This window comes from Daktulosphaira vitifoliae, unplaced genomic scaffold (genome assembly GCF_025091365.1).
Source record: "Daktulosphaira vitifoliae isolate Bord-2020 unplaced genomic scaffold, ASM2509136v1 Scaffold_1, whole genome shotgun sequence".
In the NCBI taxonomy this organism is placed as follows: domain Eukaryota; kingdom Metazoa; phylum Arthropoda; class Insecta; order Hemiptera; family Phylloxeridae; genus Daktulosphaira; species Daktulosphaira vitifoliae.
This window is the reverse complement of record NW_026099572.1, coordinates 51,053,707-51,069,604: the sequence shown is the minus strand read 5'-3', so window position 1 is coordinate 51,069,604 and position 15,898 is coordinate 51,053,707. Positions and strand designations below refer to the sequence as shown.

The 15,898-nt window shown below is 25.8% G+C and overlaps 2 protein-coding genes across 4 annotated transcripts; one reads left to right on the top strand and one right to left on the bottom strand.

Annotated features, from left to right (window-relative positions):
- Positions 1–213: 213 nt before the first annotated feature.
- Positions 214–10,892, top strand: LOC126897044 (paramyosin, long form). 3 transcript variants are annotated; one of them, XM_050670410.1, is made up of 18 exons: positions 214–476; positions 901–957; positions 3,748–3,834; positions 3,888–4,054; positions 4,126–4,204; positions 4,264–4,383; positions 4,499–4,624; positions 4,955–5,151; positions 5,222–5,354; positions 5,459–5,675; positions 5,744–5,871; positions 6,285–6,397; positions 8,182–8,377; positions 8,869–8,997; positions 9,118–9,282; positions 9,686–9,892; positions 10,023–10,169; positions 10,312–10,892. In XM_050670410.1, the coding sequence occupies exons 1-18, from the start codon at positions 366–368 to the stop codon at positions 10,513–10,515; spliced, it is 2,583 nt and encodes an 860-aa protein (XP_050526367.1). In that variant the 5' UTR covers positions 214–365; the 3' UTR covers positions 10,516–10,892. The 3 variants fall into 3 exon arrangements, with proteins under 3 accessions (XP_050526367.1, XP_050526366.1, XP_050526368.1); XM_050670409.1 differs by having other exon boundaries at positions 10,023–10,223; XM_050670411.1 differs by lacking the exon at positions 901–957 and having other exon boundaries at positions 10,023–10,223.
- A 1,462-nt stretch (positions 10,893–12,354) lies between these two features.
- On the bottom strand, positions 12,355–15,799 carry LOC126897066 (triosephosphate isomerase). Its single transcript, XM_050670457.1, has 5 exons — positions 15,653–15,799; positions 15,466–15,596; positions 15,196–15,404; positions 12,837–13,055; positions 12,355–12,782 (listed from the first exon to the last, which is right to left on the bottom strand). Exons 2-5 carry the CDS (start codon positions 15,572–15,574, stop codon positions 12,576–12,578), a joined length of 744 nt encoding a protein of 247 aa, XP_050526414.1. The 5' UTR covers positions 15,575–15,596; positions 15,653–15,799; the 3' UTR covers positions 12,355–12,575.
- Between the last annotated feature and the right edge of the window lie 99 nt (positions 15,800–15,898).

Genomic DNA, 15,898 nt, shown 5'->3' with positions numbered 1-15,898 from the left:
AATTTGATAAAATTTTCAAAATTATTTTCGACAATTTTAATGATCCATTACTAATGGATCTTTAAAAATGCAAGTACTCCTTTCAAGGACACTAAGAGCCGACCTCAAATGTTCAAGTTCGTTACTCTCCAGCCCTCAAAGTAAACAAAATTTATTTATGTGGTGGGGGCGTGAGTGAGTGGGCGTGAAAACGGGGGCTAGCATTAACCGGGCACAAATCCTTCAGTTAAGTACGGCAGTTCAACTCGGTCCGATCAAAGCGCTTGGGTGTACTAAAAATAGATTTTATTCCGGAGTGCGAATTAAAGTTCTAGTGGTTCTGAAATAAAATAGTCGTTTAGTAGTCCGTTTCTACTTAGTGCAAAATGTCTTTATCCAAGACGACAAAATCTTACAGTTATCGATCGAGCGGAGGTGGAAACGCTGATATAAACGTTGACTTCAGCCATGACCTAAGCGCTTTAACTCGACTTGAAGTAAGTCAAATAATCTAAAATCCCTATACTGTAAAACCCTACCTTATACTATCATTATACAATCACAGTCATTTTCTACACACACATAACCATTGAGCATTACTGGTAAATACCTATAAAAATAGAACTCGTCACCTTTTACAGGTAGTAACTATATTCAGTTGCCAGTAGAAGAAGGAATGTTTTAGACGTTGAATAAATAGACTTGAAATGCCTTGTTGTAAAAACTGTTCTATTACAATTTACTATGATTAAAAAAGGTATTCTTGACAATTCTTCTTCTTCTTGACAAACTGAAGAAAGCACGGTGTGAAGCCGCATAAATAAACGTTCCTCTTGATCCATTTTTTTTTTACAAAATTATTTAATAATTTTAATAGTTTTTGACTTGATTAACCAAACCCTACATTATTTTCCTATTTAGGATAAGATCAGACTTCTCCAAGAAGATTTGGAATCAGAACGTGAACTCCGACAACGTGTAAGTACACAATTATAATAATAATTATTTGAAACATTAAAAATAACCAAGTACACAATTAAAACTAATCCCTTTTCACGGAAAAAAAATAAAAATTAAAGATAGACACAATTAAATCATTAAAAACTAAATACAACTCACGTTGTTTGTTCTTAAAACCTTATTTTCAAAGTTAATTTTGATTATAGCAAATATGAGAGATTTTGCTTTTAACAATATTACATACGACATTTTCCCCCAAATATATAAGAATAGAAGAATTATTTGATATTTTATTGTGATGTATTCTTTAAATAAATTTTACAGTTGAAATTGAAATATCAATTACTAATTTTGAAAAATATGAAACAATAATGTTTAATCAAATGAAAATATTTAGTCTACGAAATCTCAATGAAGTTGGGTCATTAATGAAAAATGCTAAACAATATCTATACATATATTATTTTTGATAAAATAGATGAACGATTAACGCATACAGTAGAATTTTATTTTAAAAATATTATGAAAATCTACTAAAAACGAATACATTTTTATGATAATAATTATTAAATGATATAGACCCCCATCATTTGACAAATGGATAATAAGGATTTTATGTTTAGGAGTAAAATATTTGTCATATAATTTGATAAGTAATACACTATTGTTTTTGCTGATTTCCAGTAGTAATCGGATACCAAAAATATGCGCGGTGCGAAGTGAAAAATACATACGTTCCTTTAAATAAGTCAACATAGTGTTATAAATAACTACACGACAGCTTAATTACTATAGTCAATGGGGAAAGGGTGAGGAAGTTTTTTCTTTACAGTTGCCAGAATTATGAGACAGTTCGAATCTATTTTCCCGCTGTTTGGCATGGCAAATGATCAAAATATAAAAATGCAAAGAAATATTAACAGATTGTTGAATTCTGGCAATAGCGATTTTATTACAAACTTTAAATGGATATGTCTATAAAATATTACTCTATACACTTATTTGGACTTAGTTTTCATGTTTAGTCACATGCTCCGCTGTACTAGTTTTAGCTTAACAATAATTGTTATGCTGAAATTTTAAGAATTATTCTTATAATCCTATTTTTGATTTTTAATCAAATAGCTTTTTTAAAGTAATATAAGAGAGATAGATTAAATATCACGGTGAATAAATAAGCTATCAAAAATAAGTAAAATAATTTTTTTGAAGTTTCATTTTTTATAAAAAAACATAGAAAAATAAATAAAATTTCTGGTTTGAAGTAAACATAGGTGCAATCTGAAAGGTTTAGGGGCAAAACCTCCTTCAATTCTGCCCTATAAAAATTATAATACTTACATGTATATTTATGTAGATATATTGAGGGGGAAAATTATGTTAGACCTTCCAAACATTTTCTTCAAATTGTGCCTCCTGTTTTAAATATTCATAAGATTATGGAATAACAAAAAACTATAAAAGAAATTTTGAAGAATAAAAAACTTTCTAGGAACGTATCAATTTAAGATACCAATTACCAGGCACTTACTGAGAGACCAAAGGCCTAAAAGGTGCAAAAATTGCTTTTTGCTTCAAAACATTAAAAAAAGTATTTAAAAAATATTTTTCGCTCTTAACAGCAGCCTTGGTAGCATTGTCTTTTGATCTACCTATCAACTGCGATTTAAAAAAAATTATATGAAATTTCAATTAAAAGCTAAGAACTTTTATTGTTCATTCAGAAAGAATCAAATAAATTATTATTTTAAAACAATAATAACTAACTAATAGAATAAAAATTAATGTTTAATAATTCACATTTTTAATTTACTGAGGAGCTCTTATATTTCTAAAATAAATTGCAAAAAAATTAAACGTAAATCAATTTTTGATTGTACTTAATTTGATTTGTTAATATGATAATGGAGATAATGATTAATAGTCAATTAATGTAGCGTATTACGTTTATGTAATATTTTTTATTGATATTCTAGTAAAATTAAATCTCCAGTTCATTTTTTTCTCATTATCATAAGAAATAGGTCATCTCTATAAATAATGCCCTATAAACTGGAAACTAGCAAACAAATGCAACCATTTAGAAACGCTCTATGAAACGTCAACATTGAACTTCTGATTTCATTTTATTTATGTTTACGTTTATGTATCAATGAATGAAATACAAATTACCTAATCATTTCATTTAGCTAATAATAATAAAGTACTTAAAAATACATATATTTTTATAACCTTAACATTATTCAATTATTTTTTGATTTAATGATTTTAAATAAAAGTATGATTTTATGAATTTATGAATTTAACTATTTAATCAATAAAATTGTATAGCTCACAATAATCTATAAATTTTCTTTTAATTATAGCATTTTCAATCCCATCATTTTCGTTAAAACAATAAATTTTCTTTTATTTTGGGTGAATATTGAAATTTATTTGGCACTAAGCTTTGTGAGAGATACTCTAAAAATAGTATGAAAAGTGATGCTATTGCGGACGAATGAAGTGTGAACGGCCATTAAGCGGACGAACTAGTTATATTTTTACGAATGGAATTTAGCCTGATTTCAACGACACGTGTCAATCGACACTTTTAACTCACCTAACCTAACACAAACGTTTATTTTTGAGCGTTAGCGAGTACCTGATAGAGAATTAATTTTTCTTATAATACTTTTTGGTCTTCTAAACAAATCAATGTAGTTACATAACATAAAATTACATATCCTAATTAAATCTCCATATATTTTTCTACAAATTAATGTTTTATTAGAACAATTATTAATATATATATATACTTGTCTATAGATTGAAAGAGAAAAATCTGATCTCAGTGTGCAATTAATTTCACTCTCAGAACGTTTGGAAGAAGCCGAGGGTGGAGCTGAAAGTCAAGTAAATAATCATAAATATTTCTCTTTTTGAAAATTTACACTTATTTTATCTAGTTTGAAATTAACAAAAAACGCGATACCGAGTTGCACAAACTTCGTAAATTATTGGAAGATGTTAACATTGAATCTGAGGAAACTGCACATCTTTTACGTAAGAAGCACCAAGAAGTTGTTGCCGATTTCCAAGAACAACTTGATCAACTGGCCAAATCAAAAGCTAGGTATAATACCTTTTTTATTTATAATATTAAATAGTTTAAAGATCAGAAAATTTTATTTTTGTTATTTTCAGAGTTGAAAAGGAAAAAGCCAAATTCCAACAAGAAGTTTATGAACTGCTGTCTCAAATTGAAAATGCCAACAAAGACAAAGTATAGATTTATATACAATGATTAAAAATAAATTTTTAAATATACATTCTCAATTTTAGTTAATACACGTCAAAACTATCGAAAAATTAGAAGTTACTATTCACGAGCTTAATATTCGTATTGAAGAAATTACAAGAACTGTCACTGATATTACATCAATTAAGACTCGTTTATCACAGGTTAATATAATGAATTTTTATTATGATTGGATTATAATGAATTACTTAATTATATTCAAACAGTTATTATATTTATGATAATTTTTAATTACATTATATCTATGAAATTTCATAGGAAAACATTGAATTGGTCAAAGAAGTTCAAGATTTAAAAGTTTCAATTGAAAATACAACCTACCTGAAGTCTCAGATTGCTGGTCAATTGGAAGATGCTCGCAGGAGATTAGAAGACGATGAAAGAGTAAGTAGGCATAAATTATATATTATCTACATTTATTCAGTTTAAAAAATTGTAATTTAACATATATTATAATAAAATATTATATTTTTTCTACGATCCAATAAAGACTATTGTAGCCTCCTCCAAAGGAGAGGAGAGGTTTAAGAACTGCTGTTATTCTGGGACATAGCATGAGTAGTTTATGGGAACTACCTATAATCGAATCTTGTACCCCAGATAGTATGCATCAGACATTGCCGCGTTACCGACTTGATCACATCATTCCCGTTACTTTAATTTAATTTTATACTTTACTATAAGATTATATTAAAAAACTAAATTAATTTACAGAGACGTTCACTTTTGGAAGCTAACTTACACTCAGTAGAAGTCGAACTAGAATCAACTAGAGTTCAATTAGAGGAAGAATCTGAGGCTCGCTTAGATCTTGAAAGACAATTGATTAAAGCCAATGGTGATGCTCAAGCCTGGAAATCAAAATACGACTCCGAATCTGCTGCTAGAGCAGAAGAAGTAGAAGAACTTAGGTAATTTTTAAATACCTAAGTACAATAAAAACTTATTATACTTAAATTAAAATTATGAAAATGTAAACAGGCGTAAATACTCTGCTCGTATTCAAGAACAGGAAGAACATATCGAAACCTTATTAGTTAAGGTCAACAACTTGGAAAAACAAAAATCTAGACTGCAAAGTGAAGTTGAAGTCTTAATTATTGATTTAGAAAAGGTATCCACGAATAGAACTGAAATATATATATATATATATATATATATATAAACAAAAATATTTTTAATAATTAAAATTGTTATTATTGTTTTAAACTTTATTAGGCCAATAATACAGCTCGAGATCTACAAAAACGTGTTGAGCACTTAGAAAAAGTGAATATTGACTTGAAGAGCCGACTTGATGAGGTTTCAGCTCTATTCGAACAAGCACAACGAGATCTAAGAAATAAACAAAATGAAATCCAAAGATTGACTCATGAATTAGACAAAACTAGAGAACAAAAAGATCAGTTAACTCGTGAAAACAAGAAATTGGCTGGTAAATTTATATGTAATAAATATTAGTTTTCTAGATAAAATGACATAGCTTTTTTTTTTTTAATAAAGATGACTTACATGATGCAAAGAATACAATTGCTGAGTACAACAGAAGATTGCATGAATTGGAATTGGAACTCAGAAGATTGGAGAACGAGCGTGATGAACTTAGCGCTGCATACAAAGAAGCTGAAGCTGTATGTTAATAACTTAAATACTTTAATATTAAAACTAATATAACTAAAATTAATACTAATTAAAACTAATATAGAGCAAAAAAACATTACAATAGATAATAGTAACACTTAAACTCTAAAATGATAATTTATAGGTTATTAAAATGATTTATCGCATCACATAGTGACATCTAATTAAATTTCAAACTTGAATTGAAACATTTTTGAACTGAACTATGTAATTTTTATAATTAAATTTATATTAGATTGATTTGAATTTAAAATAGTTGAGTTTAGCATATCACTTACGTAACTGTTAACCAATTATTATTTAAACAACGAAATATGTTTGATGCAAAAAAAATATATCAACAATTTAATGAAAAAATTTTTTAATAGTTATCAATATATTTCTATTTTGTTCAAATATTTAGGGAAGAAAAGCTGAAGAAGCAAGAGCTTTCCGTTTGTCAGCTGAACTTACTCAATTTAGACATGAAGCTGAAAAACGTTTGGCAGAAAAAGATGAAGAAATTGAGGCCATACGGTAAATAGTTTATCGTGTTTACTAAAATTAAGTTGGATAAATAATTATTTATTTTTCAAATATTTCTAAGTAGACAATATTCATTCCCAATTATTCGATATTTAAAAAAATAATATAAGAGAATTATAGTTATATCTTAACTGTTAATCTCAAAGTAAGTCATTGAAGAGTTGCTAAAGAAAATAAATAAACAAAAATCAAGAATAAATAAAAACTTTTTTATTCGAAGATATTATTAGTTATAACTATCTCATAAAAAGTTTTTCGTCTCAATTCCAAAAGTGATGAGATATCAAAATTTTATTGGCTTTATTATACTTATTAAATTTTCATATAAAACAATTTCTGTTTAATATTCTTTTAAATCTTATTATCTAAAACAATTAATTTAAAAAAATTCCAAAATTTTTATTGTTTAAAAAATTGTACAAATATTCAATGTCTTTTAAACTAAGAAACTAAATACTAAAGATAGCTTTATGAAGTGTAACTATGCATTCCCTAATGAAATATGAAGCTTTTCTATGTTAGTCATTAAAATATATTTACAATTTTTTTTGTTAAATTGTTAATATTTCTCATACAATATGGCACTTAATAATTAAAGTTGCCTTCCTTTGACATTGGCCTAGAAATTAACTGCCAAACAATAAAATAAAGTGAACGGATGTTAATATACAATTAATGCTTAACTATTGATAAAAAATCTTACATTAATTTTACTATTTGGGTAATTAAAAATTAAATTTGACATTAAAAAACATGCCAACAAAGAAAAATATGCATATTTTTAAAAAAATTGAAAACGTTTTAAGTATATATATTGCGTCTAATTCTATTAAAATTATCATAATTTTAAAAATTAATTTATTCAAAGTAAAACAATAATGATAGTAATATAAATTTTTCAAATGAAAATCATAGCTTTAATACACGTATTAAATGTTTGAATTTAATTAAAATTTCTTATTATAACATGAGTTCTATTTAAATAATAGATTTATTTTAGTTTTTTCATTCGCATATATAAAATTCTTAAAATAATTTTCCTATTCATGATTTTTGACATAAATTACTCTTCAACGTATTTCTCTTATGATATTTTTTTAAAGCTAATCATTTAAATAAAAAATTTACAACAGAGTAATTCTTAATTATATTACACAATTAAATATAAATTTAATTATTTTCAAAACATTTCTGTATAGATATAAAATATATTATCAAAATATTAAGATAAATTGACATTGGTTCAAATTAAAAACCTTCGATTTGTTTTATAAATATACTACTCGTTCAATACCGTTCACCATTTATAAAAATAAATCAATTTTAATCTGTCAGTCATAAGTGAATGTAATATATTGTATGATCGTTAGTTCTGTATTCTGCTCAAACTGAACAATGGCCACAAACTTTCGGGGTAGATCCGCAAAAAGCATTGAAGCTAATTTGTTGAAATCAGCTTATAAACATATTGCTGAAGGTAAAACAATTACTACCCAATTATCAACACAAGAAAATCGTAAAATAAAATTGAAGAAGAAAACAGTATTTGATTTAACTCACACGTATAATGAACTAGACGAAAAAAATATTCTTAAACCTTTAAACGAGATATCTAGTGAGCTCCGAAAGTTTGAAGCCAAAAGTTCTAATTATTTTCATGATAGAAGGTATCACAAGACTTATTATTTTTTTTTGTTAATTTACCACAAAAAATATTTGGTTATCATTCATATTGATTAGTTATAAATAAATAAATATAATAAAAATTATTTTAGCAAGCAAACCAGCATTGAAATTGAACAGCTAAATGCACGCGTAGTGGAAGCAGAAACTAAGTTGAAAACAGAGGTAACCAGAATCAAAAAGAAGATGCAAATCCAGATTACCGAATTGGAAATGTCTTTGGATGTTGCTAACAAGAATAATATTGAATTACAAAAAACAATTAAAAAGCAATCCTTACACTTAACGGTAATATAATCTCATATTTAAGAAAATTATTTAATTTTATTATTTTCAGACTAATAGTAAAATTAGTACGAAATTTATGTTTGTTTCTTAAAATATTTTTCCATAGAATCAAAAATTGTGTTATATTAAATCATAATACATTATATTATATTTTTGCTTTGCTTTCCATAAAAACATTATGTTATAACTGGAATTATTTGTTTATACATTTTGTTTAAAATACTGGAAGCTTCCTAAGTTTGTGCAACTTTATCATAGACTTATACAGTAGTGTAGAAATACTATCGTTATAGGAAGGTTTAACCACCTAACCCTTCTCGAAATTATAATATCGGTCAAATAAATTACTAAGTTTTCAAGTTATCTAATAAAGATTTGTACTAGCTGATAGTGTGTTCGGAAAAACTTTACAAAATGTATAAATGTATTTAATTCCGCTTTCTACAACATCAATAATTAACACATTGTATTATTTATTTAAATATTAACAGGAATTGCAAGCTCATTACGATGAAGGTCAAAGACAATTAGCTGTCACCTTAGATCAGTTAGCTATTGCTCAGCGTAAATTACAATCTATGACAGGAGAATTGGAAGAACTTCGTGGAAACTATGACGCTGTAAGTATTTTTTATCATCGTAATTCAAATAATAGTTTTTCGAAAGCTTAATAAAAATTAGGAATATTTTAGTGATAAGATAAAAAAAAAAAAGGATTATGTGTATTATTATTTTTAAAGGCATTGCGTAACAAACGCGCTGTTGAACAAATGTTTGAAGAATCACAGAGCCGCGTAAATGAATTGACCACTATCAATGTTAACTTGTCAGCATCCAGAGCAAAGATTGAACAAGAATTGCACCAATTGGCCAACGACTTTGAAGAAGCTTCCAAAGAACTTAGAGTAATTATACCTAATACATAATATACTTATTATTGAAAATTCATAAATAAGATATGTATTATCTTAATCAATGCTTTAAGAGAAAAAATTACTGTTACATATTATCGTAACTTAATAATTTAAATGTATTACTTTTATTGATTTGAGATAAACGTTATCCATTTTTACAGAGATGTAAAAAATTTAATTTTAAATTGGGCGTATTTAGGGGAAGCGAGAATACCAAACTCTAAGTACGTCTCTGTTAATTTGACGATTTTATACAATTTTTACAATTCACTTTTTCTTTTTAATTTGGTTTTTTTAAATACATTTTGCTTATAATAATAATTTTATATACTAATGATTTTCGTAATAACTTGATACTAAAAAAACACTTAATAAATGTAAAATCTTTATTTAGATTGCCGATGAACGTTACCAACGTGTACAAATCGAATTGAAACACACCGTTGAAGTTTTGCATGAAGAACAAGAAAGAGTTATCAAGATCGAAACAATTAAGAAATCACTTGAGATCGAAGTTAAAAATCTTTCTGTTCGTCTAGAAGAAGTAGAAGCCAACGCTATCGTTGGTGGAAAACGCATTATCAGCAAGCTAGAAGCTAGGGTAAGTGAATATGTAATGCTGAAATCTAACATTGAATATTAAATTTTATTATTTTTATTTAGTAACAATTATCATTTTGAATCATAATATTTATATCATGAAAAACGATTTTTTTACAAATGTATTATAGATCCGCGATTTGGAATTGGAAGTTGACGAAGAAAAACGTCGTCACGCAGAAAGCGTTAAAATCTTACGCAAAAAGGAACGCTCATTGAAAGAACTCGTCATCCAAAGCGAAGAAGACCATAAGAACGTACAATTATTACAAGAACAAGTAGATAAACTTAACCAAAAAGTGAATATTTATAAGAGACAATTACAAGAACAAGTTAGTTGATATTTATGATGTTTATATAAGTGTTGAAATTAAAAAAAAGTAATTGTCTAATACGAAAATTGCTTATGGTGTTTAATAGGAAGGTATGAGTACCCAGAGTGTAACAAGAGTAAGGAGATTCCAAAGAGAATTGGAAGCAGCAGAAGATAGAGCTGACACAGCTGAAAGTAATTTGTCTTTGATTAGAGCCAAACACAGGAGCTTTGTGACCACTACCTCCCACCCAGGTTCACAAGTTTACGTCGTTCAAGAATCTAGATCTACGACTTCAGAAAATTATTAATTCTTTGAATAACAAAATTTACTGTTTTTATTAATGTAACCGTTTTTTTAATAATTTACAGAAATAGGCTCTATTTATTCCACATTGAAAATTTTAATAGCTTTTGCTACCCCTTAAAAAATGTATACATATTACTAAAAATATGACAAGTTGACAATAATAATTTTGTACTTCATTTAAATATAAAACAAAACCTTAAACTGAATTGATGATTTGTTAAATTAAAATATTACTTTTGATTATTCGAAATCAAATTGGAGAGATTAAATCATTATGGCCTACTTCTGGTTATACATAAAACTAAAGTTATAGAATGTAATTATATGTAATGTTTATTTCTGATGCCTATATTATCAATAAAATAATTTTGAAAATCATGCTAGTTATTTTTCTTTAGTAAAAAAAAGTTAGATCTTATAGTAACTGCTAATTATAATCCATATTATTATAATTAGAAAAATAGAATAAAAAAGTTTTTTGCTTTTTTAAAGTCCAAAAAATAACTTTAAAATTTAATTAGTTTAAATTCCTAATTTTATTAATTTTAAAATTTTGCATTTTTTTTAAGTTAAAAAAATTTTTAAATCACTTAATTTTTATCTCATTTAGATTTATTAACTTCAATAAATATCAAGGATCCTATCACTGTATGCTCCCCTCATAAGAAAAAATTTCTTATTCATGTTAATATTATTTTACTATGTGTTTCTTTTTGTGGCTGCGATTTATTTTTCCAACCCTAAATTAACCTAATTTTTTCAACGATATGTCAAATGATTACAATTCGTATTTAGTTGAAGATATTACCCTCAAAAATTAAAAAAAAATTCCTTAATTAAATAAAAAATTTACCTTAAATAGCTTTATCCATACAAACAATTAAAATGATTCATTTCTAGTATTTTTAATGTATTTATTGTTGAATTAGATCTGATAACGGTTCGATGGAGCTGAGAAAAAGTGGTAAGAGACAAAAAAAAAATTACATCGTAGTAAAAAAAACCTTCTCAGCTTCGCATCGAAGTTAAAACATTTAAATATCTTAAACTTAGAAAAACTAACATTCATATACTAACCATAAAAACTAGAAAAATTTAATCAGCATATTGACTTAAGCACTCTTTTTTAGATTATTTTAAACTTCTATTTTCCAATATTACTTTAATCTTAACTTTACAAAAGTAAAAATAAATTAGCCAATATTTCTTTCACCATTTATATGAAAAAGGTAAAAATAATATGTACTTTGATAATTTTTAACTTTTACTCATCTTATTAGTATTAATAAATTTTAAACTGTAATTTTACGGTTACATATGGTTACTAATATTTTATAACCAATAACCTAATATTTAAATTCGACTCGTGTAATGAAGGCGCAAATGCAGAATACATTTTATTTTACCTCTCAAAAAAATTTTTACTCAACAATTAAAATAAAATACAAAACATCATTTTCTATATTATATTTATATTTTTTTTATTATATTATATCATTTTATTTAAACATCAAATATTTGTTCATAAAACTAAAGTGATGAAGTCTGTAAAAAATTTAGCTGAGCCAAGTTTGCTCATTTGACACATTGAAATTTATGAACCAACTTGCACGAATGTAATTATACAAATATAATGCCACTTAATACTTTTTTATTATTACAATATTAAAATAATAATAAATTTTTCATAAAATTCTATACCGATTTTAAGAGTTTTAAATTAAGCATTTAATACTTAAGAATTAAAAATGTTTCAAATTTTAAACCAAATAATTGTGTTAAAACTTATACACGTTTATGGATAGAGGTGGAACTGGATCAAGTGTTCTAAAATCATTACTAAATTAATATATGCATATATTTTTTGAAATAAATTATTGAACTCTACAAAATACAAATAATTTAATAACAAACTAGGTAAACGTAGTTAACAAAACATAGTTTACAGTTTTTGTTGAAACTTATTTCTCAAAAAATAAAACAAGAAAAAAAAAATACAGCAAATTATTTAACATGCAATATAAATGTATGGATAAATTATCTTATTATTGACTAAATAAGTTATTGCTTAGCATTAATTATATCAACAAATTCAGGTTTTAGAGATGCACCTCCAACTAAAAATCCATCAATATCACATTCCTTAGCTAAATCTTTACAATTAGCTGCTGTAACTGATCCTCCATAAATAATACGAGTTTTTTGAGATACTGCTTCACTTACTTCATCAGCTAACCATTTGCGTAAGATTTTGTGTACTTCTTGAGCCTAGCAAAAAAATTATATTTTTCTTTAATTATATAATTATATTAAATGATATACCTGTTGAGGACTAGCCGTTTTTCCAGTTCCTATTGCCCAAACTGGTTCATAAGCTATTACAACATTATCCCAATTACAAATTTTTTCATGAATAGCTTTAATTTGCTTAGCTACTACACTCTCAGTTTGACCTGCTTCTCTTTCATCTAAAGTTTCTCCAATACATGCAACAACAGATAATCCAGATTGAAGAGCATGATTAACTTTTTCAGCAATCAGCTGAAAATGATTAATTAATAAAAATAATAATAATAATAATACTGATAGTTTTTTTTTATTTTAATTATACACTTTCAATTTATTAATTATAAAATATTTTCAAATTCATCTCTTATATCTTATAAAGATATATACTGTATTTTTTTAATATAATAGTGATAATATATTTAACTAGCTTAAGTAATAGAAAATTATAAAATTAAGAAATGACAAGTTAATCAAAATTTTTAAATCAGTATTTTAAAAATTATATATCCAGTATTCACATCTTACTTCTAGCCATTACTTTAAATTGTTAATAACTTCTGAAAATTAGGTCTAAAAGTTAATATCATTTTCTTAATTAGACAATTTACCTATAAAACGAGCTAGTTAAATATGTATGTTCTCATTTGAAAAAATAAAGTTGACATTCATATAAGGTATAAAGGATTAACTAAAAAAATATTATATGATTATTAAATTGAAAAAAGTATATAATTATAAGAAAAAATGCTATCAGTATTATTATTATATTTTTACTAAATAAGTTATTTACAAAATATGATTACAAAATAGAATACAAATTATAAAAAAAAAAAAAACCCAGCACAGGGGGGTCACGGCACAGTGGTGACGTGGCATAAATCGATCAAGTATAATGATATCTGACAGTGATTAAAATCACTATAAAAAAAAAAACGCTTCAATGCAAATCTTTAGATAGTGTTAAATTTTAAAAAATTGGTGGATTATTCCAAAAGCTACATGATCTGCTAGTTCATTATTAATATCCTAATTAAGATAAAGTATATCGAATGAAAAAGGGATTATTAAAAAATATTATTTCTCATAAAAAAATAATGTTGATCCATACACTTTTCAATATGTCATAGCATTATAAAGTTAAAAATGTAAAAAATAAAATCGAGAATTTTCACACAATAATAGCATTTGGTAGCCATTTTCACCGTGAAGATAAAATAAAGTCCGAAATTTTTTTTTACCATTATAAAGTATATTACATTAGCTTTAATTTAAGATATATATAAAAGTGTCAGACCTTCCGGAACACTTTCAAAAGTTACGTTGAAAAAGTTCTACTTTCTATATGCATTTTTATGTTTTGAATCCCCCCTGTATTTAGGGAAATGGTCCGATTTAAAAAAACAGTATGTCGAATGAAAGATCTATATAAATACTACTTCTCATAAAAAAATTGTAATGATTCATACATTTTTCAAAAAGTTATAGCATAATAAAGTTAAAAATGGAAAATACAAAATCGAAAATTTTCACACAAAAATAGCATTCGGTAGCCATTTTCACCATGAAGATAAGATAAAGTCCGAAATTTTTTTTTTTCATGATAAAGCATATTACATTAGCTTTAATTTAAGATATATATAAAAGTGTCAGACCTTCCGGAACATTTTCAAAATTTAAGTTAAAAAAATTAATTTTTTGTGAAAAAGTTGTCATTTTAAATCCCCCCTTGTGGGCAGGTTAAGGGTTAAATTTATGAAAAAAATATACCAAATGAAAGGTAATGATATTATGCATCTATATAAAAAAGAATTATATTGATATGTTTATTTTTGAAAAAGTTATGGCACTTTTAAGTAAAAAAATTTCGAAAATTAGCGATTTTTAAATTTGTAATTTTTTTGGAGATTTCCCCCATTTACGGGGAACGAGGGAATATTTTTCAATTTTTGAGGGTAATGTCTTCGACTAGATACGATTTGTGATCTTTTGACGTATCATTGAAAGAAATCGGTTCGGTGAGAGCTGAGAAAAAGTGGTAACAGACACAAAAAAAAAACACATCTTAGTAAAACCAATACCTTCTTAGCTTCACATCGAAGCTAAAAAAAGACTAAAAAGAAAATTTTATGTTGACATACTATCAAATATAGTAAATGTAATACATTTTTTCATTCAAAATATTAATTTAAGAAAATATTTAATCAGAACATATTTTAATAGCAAAAAAAAAAAATTGCAACAATTTCTAAAAGTAGAATATTAAGGGTTAGGGACAATAACCAACATCATAGCTAATAATTATTTAAATAATAAGTTCTAATTATACAATAGATTAAAAGAGAAGATGCTAAAAATAAATCTTAATAATAATACTAAATCAATTAAATTTTACCAAGTCTGTTTCTTGAAAAATTTGACGACGTTCCGAGTGGCCCAAGATAACCCAGTCAACACCTATGTCTTTAAGCATAGCAGGACTGATTTCACCAGTAAATGCACCCTTTTCTACTTTGTAACAATTTTGAGCCGCAACTTTAATGCAGCAAGAGGATTTTTCTTTAACATAATCTAAATATAAGGCTGGAACACCTATTAACACATCTAAAAACAAAGAATACCGTTATCTAAAATAATTAAATTAAGTTAAACATAGATGACTTACCAACGTTAGGATCTAGTGATCCTTTCATCAAATTTCCTAGTAGATCATCAGCTACTTTTTTTGTTCCATTCATTTTCCAGTTACCACCAACAAAAAATTTGCGTGACATATTTGTTACACTGCAAAACGCTCTAAAAAAATTGTAATGATATACAATAAACCAAAATATTTAACTAATAAACCATACAGTAGTTGCTAAAATAAACGAGTTTTCAAACAATCTCACAACGTATTTTAAGTTAAATTAGCTCTTTCAAAAAATATTAACAATTAAGAAAAACGGTTGCGTAAAACAGAAAAAGAGTGCACAATATTCAGCTGCTAGTTGGTTTTCAATATTCTATACACTCGAGTTACAATTTGACCTTTGATAGCATTTAGAGGTTATGGGTACAATCAAGATTTTGTGAAACTGTAGGTTCAAACCTAAAAC

Bases quoted from the DNA above. Each gene is read 5' to 3' on its own strand.
- LOC126897044 (XM_050670409.1), top strand. From the start codon at position 366: ATGTCTTTATCCAAGACGACAAAATCTTACAGTTATCGATCGAGCGGA. The intron at 5,152-5,221 runs GTAATTTTTAAA...AAATGTAAACAG, and splicing joins GAAGAAGTAGAAGAACTTAG to GCGTAAATACTCTGCTCGTA. The intron at 5,872-6,284 runs GTATGTTAATAA...TCAAATATTTAG, and splicing joins CATACAAAGAAGCTGAAGCT to GGAAGAAAAGCTGAAGAAGC.
- LOC126897066 (XM_050670457.1), bottom strand. From the start codon at position 15,574: ATGTCACGCAAATTTTTTGTTGGTGGTAACTGGAAAATGAATGGAACA. The intron at 13,056-15,195 runs GTAAAATTTAAT...AATCATTTTCAG, and splicing joins TTTTTCAAGAAACAGACTTG to CTGATTGCTGAAAAAGTTAA. The intron at 12,783-12,836 runs GTATATCATTTA...TTTTTTTGCTAG, and splicing joins AAACGGCTAGTCCTCAACAG to GCTCAAGAAGTACACAAAAT.